Source organism: Podarcis bocagei (assembly GCF_964188305.1).
Source record: "Podarcis bocagei genome assembly, chromosome: 13".
Taxonomy (NCBI): Eukaryota; Metazoa; Chordata; class Lepidosauria; order Squamata; family Lacertidae; genus Podarcis; species Podarcis bocagei.
The window spans coordinates 26,570,698-26,590,564 of NC_138138.1; the positions used below are offsets into that span (position 1 = coordinate 26,570,698).

General features: G+C 44.8%; 1 protein-coding gene across 1 annotated transcript; it reads left to right on the forward strand.

The window, feature by feature from the left end:
- The first annotated feature begins 8,117 nt into the window (after nt 1-8,117).
- On the forward strand, nt 8,118-19,710 carry LOC308571168 (keratin, type I cytoskeletal 19-like). The gene is made up of 8 exons (XM_081166657.1): nt 8,118-8,623; nt 12,065-12,147; nt 12,935-13,091; nt 14,158-14,319; nt 15,373-15,498; nt 15,682-15,902; nt 17,328-17,359; nt 19,399-19,710. Exons 1-8 carry the CDS (start codon nt 8,225-8,227, stop codon nt 19,494-19,496), a joined length of 1,278 nt encoding a protein of 425 aa, XP_081022783.1. The 5' UTR covers nt 8,118-8,224; the 3' UTR covers nt 19,497-19,710.
- The last annotated feature ends 157 nt before the right edge of the window (nt 19,711-19,867 follow it).

Sequence of the window (19,867 nt, forward strand, 5' to 3'; positions counted from 1 at the left end):
ACCTTCAATGATTTATAATACCTCCGCCCCCTGCAAACTGCTTCCATTGTTACAGCAACTTTACTTTCGGGTTGTCACCTTCCTCCTTCTCTTCCTGTAGGGTTCAGCTGGGAGGAGGATGGGGAGAAACCTAGAATTATTTAGTTCCATGTGTCATTGGCTCCACCTACTGTTTGGGCTCCCTGCCATTCGCGCCACCAGTCCCAATGGGCATCAGCAGTGCCAGATTTATGTATAGGCTAAGTAGGCTGAAGCCTAGGGCCTCTAAATCTAGGGGGCCTCGCCAGCCTGCCCTCTCCCCAGTGCCACAGTCTCCCCTCTCCCAAAATTTCAAAATTTGCAAAATTGCAATTTGCAGCAGTGAGGCGCAACTTGAATTTCTTTTTTTGTAAGGCTCCAGTTCACAGCCAAAGTCTGCAAAATCTTATATATATAAATATATAAGATTGAAGTTGAATCCTGACAAGACAGAAGTACTGTTTTTGGGGGACAGGGGGCGGGCTGGTGTGGAGGACTCCCTGGTCCTGAATAGGGTAACTGTGCCCCTGAAGGACCAGGTGCGTAGCCTGGGAGTCATTTTGGACTCACAGCTGTCCATGGAGGCGCAGGTCAACTCTGTATCCAGGGCAGCTGTCTACCAACTCCACCTGGTACGCAGGCTGAGACCCTACCTGCCCGCGGACTGTCTGGCCAGAGTGGTGCATGCTCTAGTTATCTCCCGCTTGGACTACTGCAATGCGCTCTACGTGGGGCTACCTTTGAAGGTGACTAGGAAACTACAGCTAATCCAGAATGCGGCAGCTAGACTGGTGACTGGGGGCGGCCGCCGAGACCACATAACACCGGTCTTGAAAGACCTACATTGGCTCCCAGTACGTTTCCGAGCACAATTCAAAGTGCTGGTGTTGACCTTTAAAGCCCTAAATGGCTTCGGCCCAGTATACCTGAAGGAGCGTCTCCACCCCCATCGTTCTGCCCGGACACTGAGGTCCAGCGCCGAGGGCCTTCTGGCGGTTCCCTCATTACGAGAAGCGAAGCTACAGGGAACCAGGCAGAGGGCCTTTTCGGTGGTGGCGCCCGCCCTGTGGAATGCCCTCCCATTGGATGTCAAGGTGATGGACAACTACCTGACATTCAGAAGACATCTTAAGGCGGCCCTATTCAGGGAAGCTTTTAATGTATGATATTTTAGTGTTTTTTGGTTTCTGTGGAAGCCGCCCAGAGTGGCTGGGGAAACCCAGCCAGATGGGCGGGGTACAAATAATAAATTATTATTATTATTATTATAAATAAAATCCATCTAGATTGCCCTGGTGCAGGGGCCCCCTTAGGAGCAGCGTGTGGGGCCCAATTCGGCAAAATTGCTGCAATTGCCTTAAGGTCAGCCCTGATGAGACTGTGCAGGGGTTGGACTGACAAGCCCTGCACCTTCTAGGTCCCTGGTGTCACTATTCAGAGTACAGACTCAAGGACTTGTTACGGAAATAAAGGGGGGGCACTTATTGGAAATCAGTTTTGTCACCTCTTCCCCCCACCAAACCCCAAGACAATGAGCCCAGCCACCTTTTATTCACAGTTGCATAAGCACTACACTACAGCATAGCCATAAACCTGTACATTCACCTGCTGAAATATACACCCAAAATGTAGCAATGGAGATTTATGTTACTGCTTTATGAATGAACACTGTGTTTTATGAATGGACTCTGTATTTTGTGAATTACCTAAGAGCCACCAATAGGGAGCTAACCAATTGCTAACCAATGACAGCTAACCAATTGGGTACTACCAAACAGTTATCCCTATTGCTGAAAGCAGGTAACCAGCAGGGAATGCTTCAGCTCAGCCTTTGCACAGTTGACTGAACACCCCCTGCTGTGCAGATAATGGAGAAAGCTCATAAATTGTATTCCTTCTGGCATCCTGGCCAACTCCATTATGCTGGTATAAATCCTGGTGCACCACAAGCCCAGAATAGCAGCAAATAAAATCCGCTCATACGTCAGCGACTGATAAGACTTGTCAACCAGTTCTTCCAAAGTCTTCCTAAATTATAAAGTTCTAAAATAAAGGCCAAAAGTGAACAGGACTGGGAAGAGTGAGGCATACAATGGGCACCACCAGTGAAAAGGCCCTGCTCCATGTAACTCCTGCCCTGTCATTTGATTGAGTGCCCACTTGCCCTCCTTCTTGACATTGAATGCTATCTATTGAAGTTTCCAGGTCCAGTACAAAGACCATAAGAAGGGAGAGCAGGGACCTTGAAGTTCCCAACAGCTGTTAAGCAAGCAAGCAAGCAAGCACACAGGTCACTTTTGTCACAGTCAGGACGCCTATGTCCTGGCCAGGCCTGCACCCAATCTTGGTTTTGTACAATCTTGTTTGTCCTCAGTAACCAAAATTATATTATCAACATATACAAGTAGAAAAGTTGTTTTCCTTCATTTGCAAGGAATCATACAAAACAAAGTGGCACTAATAAAGAAAAGTTCCAGGGTGGCAACATAAAGTAACTAAAAATGCTTTTGCAGTTCATCAAAACTATCCAGCGATATCAAGTTATAGGAAAACTGGTGCTATTAACAGTAATCCTTCTAGTTGGTTAATTGGTTTGGCAACTTCCATGCACATGGTGTGTGATGCCAATCATTTCCCCCAAGAGTTAAATGATAACTAATCAGAGGCAGCTACAGTTGCAAATGGCAACAAAATATCTGTGAAAGGAAAAGGAGCAGGTTTGCTCAAGTGTGTTGCAGGTAGAAATACTGTTTGTAATGAAGTGAGAGCAGTAGTTTACTTGCTCGAATTAAAAAATAAGAAAGTTTTGAGAATTTAAATTCTAGATTAGAATTGATTACTTCATTGAGAAGGGGATTGTAAGAAAAACACTGGGACCTAATTGGAATAGTAGAGTGCCTGGTATCTGGTGGGCAATCTCATCCTTTATTTCCACACTGTGGCTGCCAACCAAATCACCTGTCAGGAGAGTTATGAGATTCAGGTGAGGGTCAGATGCCTTGTCAATCCCAGCAGGTATATAAGAGGATGACTGCCTTTGCCCTGGCCAGGCCCGCATTTTTTTTTAAGAATAACATTCCAACTTCATTTTCCTAAAAAATAATTCTTATACAGTGGTACCTCGGGTTACATACGCTTCAGGTTACAGACTCCGCTAATCCAGAAATAGTGCTTCAGGTTAAGAACTTTGCTTCAGGATAAGAACAGAAATCGTGCTCCGGCGGCACTGCGGCAGCAGGAGGCCCCATTAGGTAAAGTGGTGCTTCTGGTTAAGAATAGTTTCAGGTTAAGAACTGACCTCCGGAACGAATTAAGTACTTAACCCAAGGTACCACTGTACCACAAAAGATTTACAAAGTTCAGCTATTGCAAAAGTTTTTCAGTGTTAATTTTATGCATTTTTAAAATCGCCATGGTATTTAACAATAATATCTTATGTCCTTTAGAGGAGAAATTGTGAATTGCAGCATTTTTTAAAATCATCATTGTATTTAACAATAATATCTTATGTCCTTTAGAGGAGAAATTGTGAATTCCTGGAGAACAGGCGAAGTCCCGGCAGACTGGAGGAGGGCAAATGTTGTCCCTATTTTCAAAAAGGGGAAAAGAGAGGACCCAAATAATTATCGCCCAGTCAGTCTGACATCAATACCAGGGAAGATTCTGGAGCAGATCATTAAGCAAACAGTCTGTGAGCACCTAGAAAGGAATGCTGTGATCACCAATAGTCAGCATGGATTTCTGAAAAATAAGTCATGTCAGACTAACCTGATCTCGTTTTTTGACAGAATTACAAGCCTGGTAGATGAAGGGAACGCAGTGGATGTAGCCTACCTTGATTTCAGCAAGGCATTTGACAAGGTGCCCCATGATATTCTTGTAAAGAAGCTGGTAAAATGCGGTCTTGACTATGCTACCACTCAGTGGATTTGTAACTGGCTGACTGACCGAACCCAAAGGGTGCTCATCAATGGTTCCTCTTCATCCTGGAGAAGAGTGACTAGTGGGGTGCCACAGGGTTCTGTCTTGGGCCCGGTCTTATTCAACATCTTTATCAACGACTTGGATGATGGACTCAAGGGCATCCTGATCAAATTTGCAGATGACACCAAACTGGGAGGGGTGGCTAACACCCCAGAGGACAGGATCACACTTCAAAACGACCTTGACAAATTAGAGAACTGGGCAAAAACAAACAAGATGAATTTTAACAGGGAGAAATGTAAAGTATTGCACTTGGGCAAAAAAAATGAGAGGCACAAATACAAGATGGGGGACACCTGGCTTGAGAGCAGTACATGTGAAAAAGATCTAGGAGTCTTGGTTGACCACAAACTTGACATGAGCCAACAGTGTGACACGGCAGCTAAAAAAGCCAATGCAATTCTGGGCTGCATCAATAGGAGTATAGCATCTAGATCAAGGGAAGTAATAGTGCCACTGTATTCTGCTCTGGTCAGACCTCACCTGGAGTACTGTGTCCAGTTCTGGGCACCACAATTCAAGAAGGACACTGACAAAGTGGAACGTGTCCAGAGGAGGGCAACCAAAATGGTCAAAGGCCTGGAAACGATGCCTTATGAGGAACGGCTAAGGGAGCTGGGCATGTTTAGCCTGGAGAAGAGGAGGTTAAGGGGTGATATGATAGCCATGTTCAAATATATAAAAGGATGTCACATAGAGGAGGGAGAAAGGTTGTTTTCTGCTGCTCCAGAGAAGCGGACACGGAGCAATGGATCCAAACTACAAGAAAGAAGATTCCACCTAAACATTAGGAAGAACTTCCTGACAGTAAGAGCTGTTCGACAGTGGAATTTGCTGCCAAGGAGTGTGGTGGAGTCTCCTACTTTGGAGGTCTTTAAGCAGAGGCTTGACAACCATATGTCAGGAGTGCTCTGATGGTGTTTCCTGCTTGGCAGGGGGTTGGACTCGATGGCCCTTGTGGTCTCTTCCAACTCTATAATTCTATGATTCTATGATTCTATGAATTGCAGAATTTTATATACCCGTCATCATCCTTGGCTTCACTCAGTTTTATTTATAACACTCTTCCATTTTCTTCTAGCTGTGAGGGTGGGGGATGGGGAGGGGCCTCACAAGTGGAGTAGCCTAGGGCCTCTCTTCATCTAAATCCAGCCCTGGGCAACAACCACCAGTAACTTAGCAGTATTGTTGTGACACTGGCGAATTTCTTTCCACCATTGTGGGACATTGTTGCGGAAGAGAACGCAAAAAAGCCCATTGCATGGTGAACTTCTGCTGCATCAACAGCCACACGGGAATACCCTGTTGCCCAAGATTAAAACTCACCAACCTGCTAGTGCAAAGGGCACTTGCGGTAGCAGACAGAGAAAGTTGGGTGCAGCCCTGCATTTACAGCATCTCTTTGCAATTCGTTCTCCCGTGATGAATATGCATTTATTTCCACCCTAAACCAGGTGTTCAAAAAGAAAGAGCACAAGCAAGAGAAAAGAGCAGTAAGACTCTCTGAATAGCAAGGCCTTAACAATTCCATACCCCAGGCTTTGGGCACCAGATGCTGCGACCTACAACAGACTCTCTGAGCATTGTTGAATGAATGACAGGTGCAGCTTAAAGATGCAGCCAGTTAATGTAATTGCAATGCCCTGAAGCACCTTCAGCTATAAAGTCTATAGATTACACATCTGCCATCCATGCTTTGATCAAAGCCATGTCTGCCCTAGCTTTCCATTATCATGTTTTGCATTTGTGATGTGTCACTAGGATGACTAGACTCTCAGAATGGGGCGGTGGCAGTGGGGGGAACATCACCCATAGTTGCTTTCTCCGGGGGCTAAGGCACTGTGGGCCCTCTCAGTCTTTTTGAGGCCTTGAATTGCTGGAGCGGGGCTCAGAGCAATGTTAGAACAATGTGCTTCAGAAGACGGCACTTCTGCCTCCACTGATGTCCAATATTTCACAGATGAATATAGAGGCAATATTGCACATGGTTGTGGGGTTAGGGGCAAAGGATGGCAGGCCAGCAGCATAGTCTAAAGGACCATGGTGGGCCGAATCCAAATCCAAGCAGAAACTAGAGCAGGGGTCTTGAATCTTTTTGGAATTTTGAGACTGCTCCATTGGCACCATTCACAAAATGGCTGCCTCGGGAATGTGGCACGACACAAAATGGCTGCTGCTGCATCTAACGGAGCAGAAAGAGACAGGGGACCACAAAATAGTGCAGCCGTGCTGTCCTATCCCTCATATTAGCCACCAATGCATTCACAGAGAGAAGCTCTTTGCACCTCTCCTCAGTTCAGAACAGAAGGAAGGCAATAAAAGAAGGCTCCCAATAAAATACGTTTAAGAGGATGTAGTACAAGCGAGGTTTTCATGCACTGTGGATTTCTGAAGTAACTTTTACTGAGACCTTTCACCAACACCACAGGAAGTACTGGTGGGCAAACTGGCACCAGCAGACACCATGCTGGTGAACCCTGAAATAGAGGATTAAAGTGCAAACCTGCCAATGCCTCCAGAGGACAGAAGCACTGAGGCAGGCCACAGACTGCAAGACAAACTGGGGATTATATTAGCATTGCAAACAATAAACTTGCAAAGATTATAAGCCGGGGGAGCACTTAAAACCTGGCTAACCTGCTGGGGGCTGGCAGAGAGCTCTATCTCCACCACTAGTGACCTGCTGCATTTACATGATGAGTACAGAGGAAGACGAGGCTTCCCATCTCCGGCAGCCGACTTGGTTTCTATGTTGGGACAGAGTGCTCCTCCCTTTCTGCATTACTCACTTGCCTGCATGGAATTCCTTGTCACCTTTGGCTACCAGGCGAGTGCTTAATTACAAGGCTGGCCTACCATAAAAATAACCACTGCTCAGTTTCATATTTGGTGGAGTCATGATCCACTGAGAAAGTAAGAGGAGCGCTGCTGGATCCGGCCAGTGGCACATCTAGTCCAGCATCCTGTTCTCACCGTGGTCAAGCAGATGCATGTGGGAAACAAGAAACTGGGTTTCACCCTCATGAACATGCCCATTGCTAAAACCACAGTGAGGTCGAATTCTGCTTGTTGATAATATTTACACCCTGTGTGCCTGCCTGCCTGCCTGCCTGCCTGCCTGCCTTCCTTCCCTGCAAATAGGTAAAGGTAAAGGGACCCCTAACCGTTAGGTCCAGTCACGGACGACTCTGGGGTCGCGGCGCTCATCTCGCTTTATTGGCCGAAGGAGCCGGCGTACAGCTTCCGGGTCATGTGGCCAGCATGACTAAGCCGCTTCTGGCAAACCAGAGCAGCGCACGGAAACGCCGTTTACCTAGTTATCTACTTGCACTTTGACGTGCTTTCAAACTGCTAGGCTGGCAGGAGCAGGGACCGAGCAACGGGAGCTCACTCCGTCGCGGGGATTCAAACCGCTGATCTTCTGATCGGCAAGTACTAGGCTCTGTGGTTTAACCCACAGCACCACCCGCGTCACATCCCTGCAAATAGAGCAGAGGAATTTGCTTATTCCTGTGAAAACATAGAATCATAGAGTCCGAAGGGATCTTGAGGGTCATCTAGTCCAACCCCCTGCAAATGCAGGAATCCTGCCCACAGCCGTCCCTGGGTGGGTTCAAACCACCAACCTTCTGGTTAGCAGCCAGAAGCACTGACCCACAAAGCAAGGGTGGATTCAGGCAGGAATTCATCATGTTCCAGCTACCTTTTCCCTCCATAGAGAGTAGCTTCCAGCCCTCCCACACATTGACGCTTCCCTTTTGTTAGTTTATCCAGAGGGAAAGGAGCATATTTTACAGGGCTATGGCTGCCTATAGAGTGAGATGGTGCAATAAATCATTCAGAAGGGTGTATCTCTGCTCCAACATAATCACAAAGAAACCCGGATCCCGTGCAGACTTTGGACTGAAGCATAGGTGAATTGTTGATTAAACATTGGATTGTTAGTGGTACATGTCTCTTTTATTGCCCAACGATGGGTTGGGGCAAAATGTTGAGAATGTCAATGCCACCTTAACAGGCTTATCAGCAGAGGTGGAGTTTGACACGGTCAAGCCTCTTTCTTTTACACCAAGTATAAAGGTCTAACAAGTTTGCCCCACTGATCATTTCCTACAATAGAGTCTCGGAAGCTGGTAGTTCCTTAGCTAAAGAAGAAGAAGAAGAAGAAGAAGAAGAAGAAGAAGAAGAAGAAGAAGAAGAAGAAGAAGAAGAAGAAGAAGAAATGGCTTTCTCTGGCTTTTCCTCTGTTCAGTCTTCTCGACCAAGCCTAGCTGGCTCAATCTACAAATCATCGTCCGTCAAGACATACCGAGCACCCAGTGTCCATGGAGGAGCTGGTGGGTACGGCACCCGAATCTCCACCGGCACCAGCTATGGTGGTTTGGGTGGTGGCTTTCAGCTTGGTGCTTCCACCGGTGACCTGCTGCTTGCCGGCAGTGGGAAGGCGACAATGCAGAATTTGAACGACCGCTTGGCTGTGTATCTGGAAAAGGTGCGCTCCTTGGAAAAAAGCAATGCTCAGCTTGAAATGCAGATCCGTGAGTGGTATGAGAAGTGCTCCCCTGTTGCTAAGCAAGACTACAGCATGTATTTCAAAACTATTGAAGACCTCCAGAACAAGGTAAGAAGTTGTTCAAATTCTATTTATTTTTTTATAAAAATTTTATTGGTTTTTCACAGTTTTTAAAAACACAAACAGTACACACTACAAACAAACAAGTACACAAACAAACATGTATAATTTCATATCCCTTTTTCTTAAACCTTACTTCGCCGACTTCCCCATACCTCCCCTTTCTACATCCCAATTTCCAAACTTATTTCAGCAAATCCTAGCTTTTAGTTTTATCAAATTTTTCCCTTATTCTTTTCTTTTACTTAATCTTTTACAGCTGTAAACCCCTTTTTTCCTAAAACCTCGACATTTTAGCTTTCATTAATTTTACAATGTTTCTTAAGATAGATTTTAAATTTCTTCCAGTCTTCTTCCGCCGTCTCTTTCCCCTGGTCACGGATTCTGCCAGTCATTTCAGCCAGTCCCATATAGTCTATCACCTTCATCTGCCATTCTTCCAGAGTGGGTAGATCTTGAGTCTTCCAATGCTTTGCGATGAGTACTCTTGCTGCTGTGGTGGCGTACATAAAAAAAGTTCTATCTTTCTTTGGCACCAATTGGCCGACAATGCCCAAGAGAAAGGCCTCTGGTTTCTTAGGGCAAGTACATTTAAGCACCTTTTTCAAGAAGTTGTTCAAATTCTAAGCCATTGACTGGGTAACGGTATGAGCCTGTGAAGGGTAGACAGTGTGCCATCTCCTTACATGTGTATATTAATCAAGCCAAAAAGTTATTTTAACTCAGAGCAGCTCGTGCTGATTTTCTCACAATTATGGCTCTCCTGAATCACCTTTTGCTGGCAGTGCACTGCTTGAGGATATGTGCTGGCCTGGCCCTGACCAAGTGGGTGAGCTATGACTTCATTACGCAATGTGAACTAGATAGCACACTTGGTTAGAGCGTGGTGCTGATAACGCCAAGACTGCGGGTTCGATCCCTGTATGGGACAGTTGCATATCCCTGCATTGCAGGGGGTTGGACTAGATGATCCTCAGGGTCCCATCCAACTCTATGATTCTATGATCTATGATCTCTATGGACTCATGTTATCAGTCATCACATCCAAAGGCCATCCATCCATGGTAGCTGCCCATCAGCCTGGAGGTGTTGCAAAGTGCCCTTCAGTCATGCCCTGCACATTTCCCCGCACAGTGAATAACTTAGGAGGCTCCCCAACAATGCAATGCTTCTTTTTTATGTATACAACTAAGCGGAACACCAAAATAGAACAGTCCTTCTGCAGAGGCATATTTGACTTTTGTTTTTAAACAATTGTTTGAGCAATTAAGGTCAGTGAGAAAGAGGAGGATTGGTTTGAGAAGATATTGAATTATTTGGGTAGGTTTGAACAATGTGGAGCAATTAAAATGTTAAAAGTTAAATAAACCTTGTGGAGGGAGGAGTGTTAAGGTGTATAGAAGTATACATATGGTTGATTTGAATATGTTATTATTGAATATTATTGAATATGTATATTACTGAATATTGTATACCCAATGTGTCAGCCGCCTGGGGGGTTTCACTCTTTGTGTTTTAGTGGGTGGTAAAAATAAAATTTTTTTAAAAAAAATTGTTTGAGCAATGAGCACAACTGGGATCAAATAGCACTGTATTGTCTGGGGCATGGAACCACAACTTTGTATCTAGCCAAGTCGTAGTCAAAGCAGACCGACGGAAATCAATGAACTTACATTAGTCATGTCTGCTGATTTTAGTGGGTCTGCTCTGGGTCTGCCTTAGATTAATTCAACCCACCATTTTTATTTCATTGGGAAAGCACCTTGGCCGTGTTAAGAGACTCTAGTGAAAAAGCAGATCTGTCCCATGATTAGATTAAAATGTCTGCCTGTCAGAAAATATCAAAGCTTCTTGAGAAGGAATCCTCTGTTTTCTCCATGTTATTCACTAAACTTACTACTACTACTACTACTACTACTACTACTCCCATGTCGGGGGGGGAGTGCACTTCCCTATTTACTCTTCCCACACCCTACCATGAGTCAATTAAAACCTGTTATAAAATCCCAAATGCTGATGAGAATGGCCTTACGAGTGTGCCATTTAAATCATTCACCCCACCCTCTTTCCTCACCGTTTTGTACCTAATCTAATCTCTACCATAAAGTTGCACCCACAGAAAAGTAAATATGTGGTCGATTGAGACTTGGGAGGTGCCATGTATGGAAGTAGGGAGAAGGGGTAGAGTCCATGATAAGGTCGTAGCTTCTAGATTCGTGATAATTCTCACTGTGTGGTTTTCAAGAGCAAACAAACACTGCGACCAAGCAAAACTTACATGCGGGCACTTGGAATTTTGGGAAGATTTCCATGAGAAGCTGCCCCCAACGTTGCGTGCTCCCATTTGAGCAGGCTGGGAATTCTTTTCACGATTACTGGGAAATGTAAGACCAAATTTGCTTCAGAACTGCAGCTAATCCACCCAGGGGGGAATGTAGGAATTTAGGAAGCTGCAGGGCTCTTTTTCAGGAGGAAACTCACAGGAACTCAGTTCCGGCACCTCTCAGGTAGGCGCCATTGCCATTCTAAGAGATTAGAGAGGTGTTCATGATGAGAGGTATTTTTCTAGAAAAATAGCACTGGGAAGCTGCCTTATATTAAGTCAGACTATTGGAAACAGCAGCTGACTGGTAGAAGCACTCCAGGGTCTCCTAGCCCTACCTTGAGATGCTGGGTATTGAACCTGCAGATTTTGGCATGTTAAGCATGTGCTCTACCGTTGAGCCTTAGGGATACAGGTGGCGCTGTGGTCTAAACCACTGAGCCTCTTGGGCTTGCTGATCAGTAGGTCGGCAGTTCGAATCCCCGCAATGGAGTGAGCTCCCGTCACTCTGTCCCAGCTTCTGGCAACCTAGCAGTTTGAAAGCACGCCAGTGCAAGTAGATAAATAGGTACCGCTGCGGCGGGAAGGTCAATGGTGTTTCCGTGCGCTCTCGTTTCTTTCACGGTGTCCTGTTGTGCTAGAAGCAGTTTAGTCATGCTGGCCACATGACCCGGAAAGCTGTCTGTAGACAAACACCGGCTCCCTCAGCCTGAAAGCAAGATGAGCGCCACAACCCCATATTCGCCTTTGACTGGACTTAACCGTCCAGGGGTCCTTCACCTTACCTTTTACCTTAAACACTGAGCCACATCAATTACCCTAATGAAAGGAAAGCAGAATCAGGCGATAGAGTAGAACAGTCCATGCTGAGTCATGCTAGCTATCTCTCTGCCTAGTGGTAGGGCCCATGTTCTTCATTAGAACATCCTTTTCGAACATCCTTCTCCACTTATCTTCTTTGGGCCTTTGTTTCTCATTATATTGCTGTCTCTTGTCTTTCACTGACCTTCAGTTCTAACTTCCGTTGCCTGGAGGTGGTAACTCTTTTAAGTTTCTGAGTTGGTTTGCTGCATGACTAACCCCTCACTTTCTGTTGTCCCCCCCAGATTATCGCAGAACGATTGGCCAACACCCAGACTGTATTGGCGATTGACAATACCAAGCTGGCAGCCGATGATTTCCGTGTGAAGTACGTAGGTTAAAAACCAATGAATACATCATGGCAATTCATTAACCTGCACAGTAATATTTCATTACCAATTATCTTACACACACTGCTGTGGGCTTCTCAAAGGAAAAGCAGGAACTATGGGAATGTCTTTCCAGTTCCACAGGTGGCAGGAGTGGAAATTGTAAAATCTGTGAAGATTTTATGCAGTCTACTTTCATTCATTCATTCATTCATTCATTCATTCATTCATTCATTCATTTATTCATTCATTCATTGCTTGCATTTATATGCCACCTTTTCCTCTAAGTAACTGAAGGTGCAGTACATGGTTTTCCCCTTCCTCATTTAATCTCAAAAACCCTGTGTGGTAGACTAGGCTGAGATAGGATTGCCATATTTCAAGAAGTAAAAATCCGGGGCACAAAAGGGTGTTGAGTTTTTCTTTTTGGAAAAATGCCCGAAAAGTTGCTGATTTGGGGGGGGGGGAATCACCCATAAGTAAAACCTGGATATTTTGCCGATTATTGAAAATTTCCCCTGGATGGTCACTTCAGCTTTGGAATCTCAGACATGTCCAGGAAAAAACAGACATATGACAACCCTAGAGATCACCATAATCACTGTAGCAATTGTTTGTAAGCATCTACCCAAGAACATTTGAAAAACAAACAAACCCAGAATTCAGGATTCAGCTATCATAAAGAGGTCCATTGCAGTCGTATTGGCCAATGAAATTAACAACTGCTGGGGAATTGGTCCAGTTGGCTAAGAAGGAAGCTGACATGTCTTTTTGAACATCAAACAGATACGAGAATGAGCTGGGTCTCAGACAAAGTGTAGAAAATGACACAGCAGGGTTAGCCAAGCTCATCGATGACTTGACCCTGACTAAGTCTGATCTTGAGCATCAGGTCGAAGGTCTGAAGGAAGAACTGGCTTACCTCAAGAAAAATCACGACGAGGTAAGAAAACATCCCATTAAGCCAAAGAGTTGTGGATTTTCTCAGCTTCAGGTGTCCACAGGACCATCTCTGCCAATAGGCAGAGTGAAGCATTTGCCTCAGGTGACAGATGCTGGTGGATAGCAAGATGTCGGATGGCAGAGCTGGGTGTTCTTGTGCATACACACCCAAACCTGATCTGCCATGCTCAGGTGCAGCAGATTCAATTCTCCAGTTTGGTAAGCTTTTGGACATGGAATGCAAGGAGGAAACCATTTTAGGCAGAAAAATATATTTAGATGGGCCTGCCAGTAGGGCCAAAGAGTTTGAGGGAGGATCTAGCAGAGATGTCAGAGAAGACACAATGGGAACAAATTACTTAAATTACTAAGTTGCATGATTTCACCAGAGCAGACAGCGAAGTGAACAACACAGATTTGGGTGGAAGCCAAACTGCAGGGTAATGGAAACAGTGCTGCATGCAGCAGATACAGAACAGAAAATGATGCCTTCCTACATCCATCGGACCGCATTAGTAAGCAGTAGCCAGATCTTGAAAGCCTGTGACTACACAGATGAGGAGCAATCTCATTCGGTTGACTGGTAAAACTCATATATCAGGGCATTTAAGTAGAATAAAGGTAAAGGTACTGCTGACCGTTAGGTCCAGTCGTGACCGACTCTGGGTTGCGGCGCTCATCTCGCCCTATAGGCCGAGGGAGCAGGCGTACAGCTTCCGGGTCATGTGGCCAGCATGACTAAGCCACTTCTGGTGAACCAGAGCAGCACACAGAAATGCCGTTTATCTTCCCACCAGAGCGGTACCTATTTATCTACTTGCACTGGCATGCTTTCAAACTGCTAGGTGGGCAGGAGCTGGCACCGAGCAACGGGAGCTCACCCCATCACAGGGATTCGAACCATCAACCTTCTGATTGCCAAGCCCTAAGCTCAGTGGTTTAGACCACAGCGCCACCTGCGTCCCTAAGTAGAATATGGGAAGCCAAAAAGGACCCTATTCCTTGAATTTGATGCTGGTTCCAACGTTAACTAGCACGGAATAATCATGATCACTTGTCTTTTGCAGGAAAAGGCAAGATTGCAGAAGCAGCTGGGTGGCACCGTGTCAGTCGAGGTGGATGCTGCTCCAGGCATTGATCTGGGCCAGATTATGGACAACATGCGCCAGCAGTATGAAGTCATGGCTGAAAAGAATCGTCAAGAGGCTAAAGACCGTTTTGATAAACAGGTGATGTTTGTAATGATGGTTGTTATGACTAAAGTTTATTATTATGACTAATAATCATTCGCATGGCATTTTACCTGTGAAAACTACTTGACACACTCCATTTTGTTTATTCATGAAACACTGTGAGGAAATAGGACGTTAAGTCTGCAATCCTGTTCCTACATCCCCAGAACTGAATCCAATAGCATTTACTTATGAGCAGACAAGCGCTGTAATTGTTCCTTTCTGCAAATTCAGGCTAAGAGAGCCTTCCAAAAACCAGCAAAGGCTGGTTTCAAATGGTACATGTACACATTATAGCAAATTTGATCTTAAAAGAGGCATTTCCCTCTCTGTGTGAGTGAATGCCCCTCTTGATATTCTGCCTGCTACATATACACATATACATGCACACACAAATATATATGCAATTCTTTTTAAAATAACAAAACATATGCTGCAACTATGGGGCACATCCTTTGTCATTCAGCAGTGTATTTTAGTCTATTCAGCTACACTGTTTATAGATAGATAGATAGATAGATAGATAGATATAGATATTCATTTTCCAATTTAAAAAACATTCATATTAATAACAAATCAAACCAAATCTTTCCACATTCAAAAACAAAAACCAATATAGCCAATTATATAATCCAAATTAATTAATTTCAATGGAACTTCCCATGTTCTGGATTTTAAGAGCTAAATGCTCCTTTCTCTTTCTGCTATCCTCTTTATTACTTCACAGTTTTCCAATCCTGATGTTGACAATCTCCTCTCTCAATCAGTCAGTCACTGGTATAACTCCCTATCTTGTTTTATTTGACCATTCCGTATTTCTATAATCATGCAGGAGGCTTTTCCCTCATTGTTCTCAGTCTTAATATTTTGAAGCACAGTCCTCCTCCGAAGCCCCCACCTTTTTCTGCTGATTGTTGTTCTAATATGCTCTGGGCTTCCATCCAAGGTTGAAATTAATTAGCGTATTCAGCTACACTGTTAATCACCCCAACAACAATAACATTTGATTTCTCGCCATTGGATTTCTCTCTCTCCATCTTTGTATTTTAGGTTGAGGAATGGAATATAGAGGTGACCACCACTACGCAACAACTTGAGGGCCATAGAAATGAGGTCACAGAGCGGAGACGTACACTTCAGACCACGGAGATTGAACTCCAATCCCAGCTTAACTTGGTAAAGTTCAAGTGCAGCAATACATTTACTGCTTTTGGTTCATTGCATGACCATTTGGGTTCCTGCCCCTCAGAGCTATGCAAACGCTGGCAATCAGCTGACCACCGCCACAGGCTTTGGGTCACTTGACATTCTAGGCTAGGGAACATCCTCTTGAACTGAACATCTGGTCTCTTCTTCTAGAAAGCAGATCAGGAGAATATGCTGGCAGAAACCGAAGCACGTTACGGAGCCATGTTGGCCCAGATACAGGCTTCCATTGGGAACATCGAGGCCCAGCTGATGCAGCTGCGGAGTGACATGGAGCGCCAGAGCCAGGAGTACAGCAGCCTCTTGGACATCAAGGTCAAGCTAGAGGCAGAGATTGCCACGTATCGCCGCCTGCTGGAAGGGGAAGACAGCAGGTGAGGGATTTGGTCCAAAGGTGCTTACGTTGTGCGAGTCAGCAGACCGCATGTTATGGGAGGTGGAGGAAAACAGAGCAGAGTGACTCTGGTATAGCAGATGGCATAATCGTATCGTATCGTAAAACCTTTATTGGCATCACATACAACATCCAAAACAAATCAATACAGAATTACCACTTCCCCAGTGGCACAAAACATTTGCTAAAAGAAAGGAGGCAGAGCAGTCTATTATCACATCTCTTGGTCTCCAGGGAGATCAGACGTCTGCAGTGTATTTCGACGGCAAAAAACCAAATAGAGATATTTAGCCACTAACTTGGTGAGCTCCTGATCATTCCCCAGTAATAGAAAATTTATGACCTCTGACTCTGGTTTCCATTTGGGGATACAGAGTTGATCTAGAAATTGCTGGCGGAGATCAGCATATAGTTTACAATTGAAAAGCATATGTGTAAGGGTTTCCACCAGGTGGTCTTCACACGGCAAGTTCTTTCTCCTTCCACCCTGCCTGAGAACCTTCCCGAAAGGAGAGATGGTACAAGCAATGAGCAGAGAGGAGGAGGAGAGCTTTAAAATGTCTGGTCTGCAAAGCAATACACTGAGCATGCAGAGGCCGTATAGGAAATCTGCCCACGCAGATGTCAGGCTGCTAAAGAGATGCTATCTCTTGTCGTTTGCCTAGGAAGCAATGGGCTGTATTCAGTGGAGTCATTGTGCAAGGGGGACGGCTTTCAATCATGCAACAGAACTTCCCCTTCCCTTATGCCTCTCACACACAAACCCATCTGCTATGGGGTTTCAAATCTTCAGCTGATGCAGGCAGAGGAGGGAGGGAAGTGAAGTTACATTACACTTGCAGACATGGGACCTAACTGATATGATGCCCTGACAGAAATGAAGAACCCAAATGCAATAAGCAAATGATGAAACTCTTTTAAAAAAGCAAACCTGATCAAGTAAAGATGATCATGGGTCTGGAAACTAAGCCTTATGAGAAGTGCTTGAAGGAGCTGGGTATGTTTAGCCTGGAATGAGGAGGCTGAGAATGATAGCCATCTTCAAATATCTAAAGGGCTGTCACATGGAAAAGGGAGTCTGCTTGTTTTCTCCTGCTCTGGAGGGTAGAACTTGAACCAATGGCTTCAAGCTGCAAGAAAGGAGATTCTAACTAAACATTCAGGAAAAAAACTTTCTTCAGTAGTGGAACAGTCCACGATTGGGGGTGGACTCTCCTTCCTTGGAGGCCTTTAAGCAGAGGATGGATGGCCATCTGTCATGGATGATTTAGCTGAGATCCCTGCATTGCAGGGGGTTGGACTAGATGACCCTTGGGGTCCCTTCCAACTCTTAGATGCTATGATTTCCTGATTTATAAGACACGCTATGTCTGATTCAGTTTTTATTTCATTTTTTTAAAACCAGGACTATTCTTGAAGAACTGGAAGCTGAAAAAGGTATGAGTCTGAATCGTCAACACCCTCTCTCATTTGTTGAAGGTTTCCCCTGAAAAAAGCATTTCAGAGAGGCCTGGTTGGGATTTTGTTTTCAGAAATCCATTGCGTTCTGGCAGGAGGGTGTTGCACCATTGTTTTAGGGACACAGGAAGCTTATACCGAGTCAGTCCCATTGTTCTATTGAGCTCAGTATTGTCTACACTGACTGGCAGCAGCTATTCAACCCCCTTAGATGCTGGGGATTGAAACTTGGAGCTTCTGCTTGCAAAGCAAATGCTCCTTCCCTGAGCTATGACCCTTCCCCTTAGCGGGTAACTGGTTTGCACAGAAAAGGGCTTTCAGGTCTCTTCCAGCATCAGCAATCCACCCATCCGTCCCACGTACGTCAGTGGTACAAGAAGTATTTTAGGCAGCACCCATACAGACTTATGCATGTTCTGCCATGTGGCCGGAACCACTTTTCACATTGTTTCGGGTACATTACCTCTTTAATTTAGCATTTGGGCCCTATTGGTCAACTCTGATCACAATCTCTTTCTGTGACTATTGGGGTGGCACATATGGGAATGTTCAGGGTGGCAGGAGAGGATATATTGTTTATTAATATCCTTCCTAACTTGTGCTAGCAAATTCCTTTACTTAGCAAAGTTTACATTCCCCTTCTCTCACACAGCAGAAATCTGGTTGCAGGCTCATTGCTCATCAGAACCCCTTATTATTATGCAATTTAATCTCCCTCGGATTGAATTGTATGTTCCTGGTAAGATCCCCTTTTAAATCCCTCCTAAAAGAATAAAGACACCACAGTCTTATTTATAAGCAATAAAATGAAACTTTCAGGCAGAGCACAGCATGATCCATGAAGGCAGGCTTCAGGCTTAAAGTTACAAACTTATACTAACAGGTTAACCCCATAAGGAAGATGACCTGGGGGACTGCTTGGCTGGCAGCCAGCAGTTCATTCCAGGAAGTTTGCAGGACAAAAAGGAGTTGGAAAAGAGGGAGAGGGCAGCATGCCTTGTCCTTTGACCAGGTCTGGAAAGGTCACGCCCACCCACTAGTCACATGCAAGGAAGGATGCTCCAGGCCAGGAGGAACAGGAAGTTTCGACTGGCTGGATCAAACATTCCCTTGCATGTCCACTCTAGGAAAACAAGGAATGTTGTACTTGATTGCTCTCAGTGGATTACATCCACAGCACAGACAGCAAAGTCCTTCTCATGTCACTAGCAGCACTGCAACCTACCTGGACTGTGTCTGGGGCAGGAGAGGACGGTGGCCAGGTCAGGGCTGCCCAGGTGAACAGATGAAGCTCCTGCTGGTGAGGTCCACATAGCCCTGACCTTACCACTTCCTAGCCCTGTCCCAGCATTTTATTTATATATTTTATTTATTTTGGGTTTTTTAAAATAAACTAGCCCCATCTAGAGAAGCTGCAGCGACGTGAGTGGCAGGAGCCCAGTTTCCCCCTACCACACTAGGAATTCAAACAGTCATCCTGCTGCAAAAGCCAGCAGGAAAATCCCTCCCCATCTCTTCATCCAACCAGTCATTGAAAACACTTATACAATTCAAGCTTTGTTGCTGTACAAGCAAAGTCCTCTGTGCATCTTATCTGGTCTTGTTTTCCACTCTAACAGTCAGCATTAGATCCCTCCTGAACTGGTTCTTACCAGTCTTGTTGTCAGGCCGCATTCTTGCATTGGCACTGGCCTCACTGATAATGAGCTTTGCAGAATTTCTACCTCCTGGTCCCTAGCCATAATGCCAAAACGAAATGATTAGAGGGTCTTCCAAGCAAGAAAGAAAATTTTTGCCCACTGATGATGTTATATTATCATTTAAAGCACCCAATGAATTCTAAGCATGCATCTGATCCATATTTTTGGGTGGCCTGGGATAGCTTGGTAGAGCATGAGATTCTTAATCTCAAGGTCGTGGGTTTGAACCCCACATAGGGCAAAACAGTCTTGCACCGCTAGATGACCCTTGCGGTTCTTTCCAATTCTATAATTCTATGATTCTATCTCCCTTTCCAGAAAGGAATAAAGTCCTGAGGATCAAGACTGTGGTTGAAGAGATGGTTGATGGGCAAGTCGTATCATCCAGAACTGACGAGAGGGAACAGAAGATGTAGCCGGTGGCGGAACGACACGCATTTTACATTCTTTGTGTTAAGGCCAAAAAAAAATAACCTAATTTCAAATCCTGCCTTTCTGAAGACGAAATGATACTTCTCTATAGTTTTAAAAAGGGAACTCAATGATAAAGGAAGCAATGTGCTATTCCTAAAGAATCGATCGACTATTTCTTCTAATTAAAAAAAAAAGTCTGTGTTCATTATGACAAAAGGCTGCAACTGTATGTTTTGTTATTATCTGAAATATACCGGTACTCGGAGTCGAGTGTGGATTTCATGCTCTTTATTCAGCTCATAGTAGCAAGGAATGAAAGTTTTCCCAAAATATCTGCTTTATATACATTATTTACACAATGGGCTGCACGTGA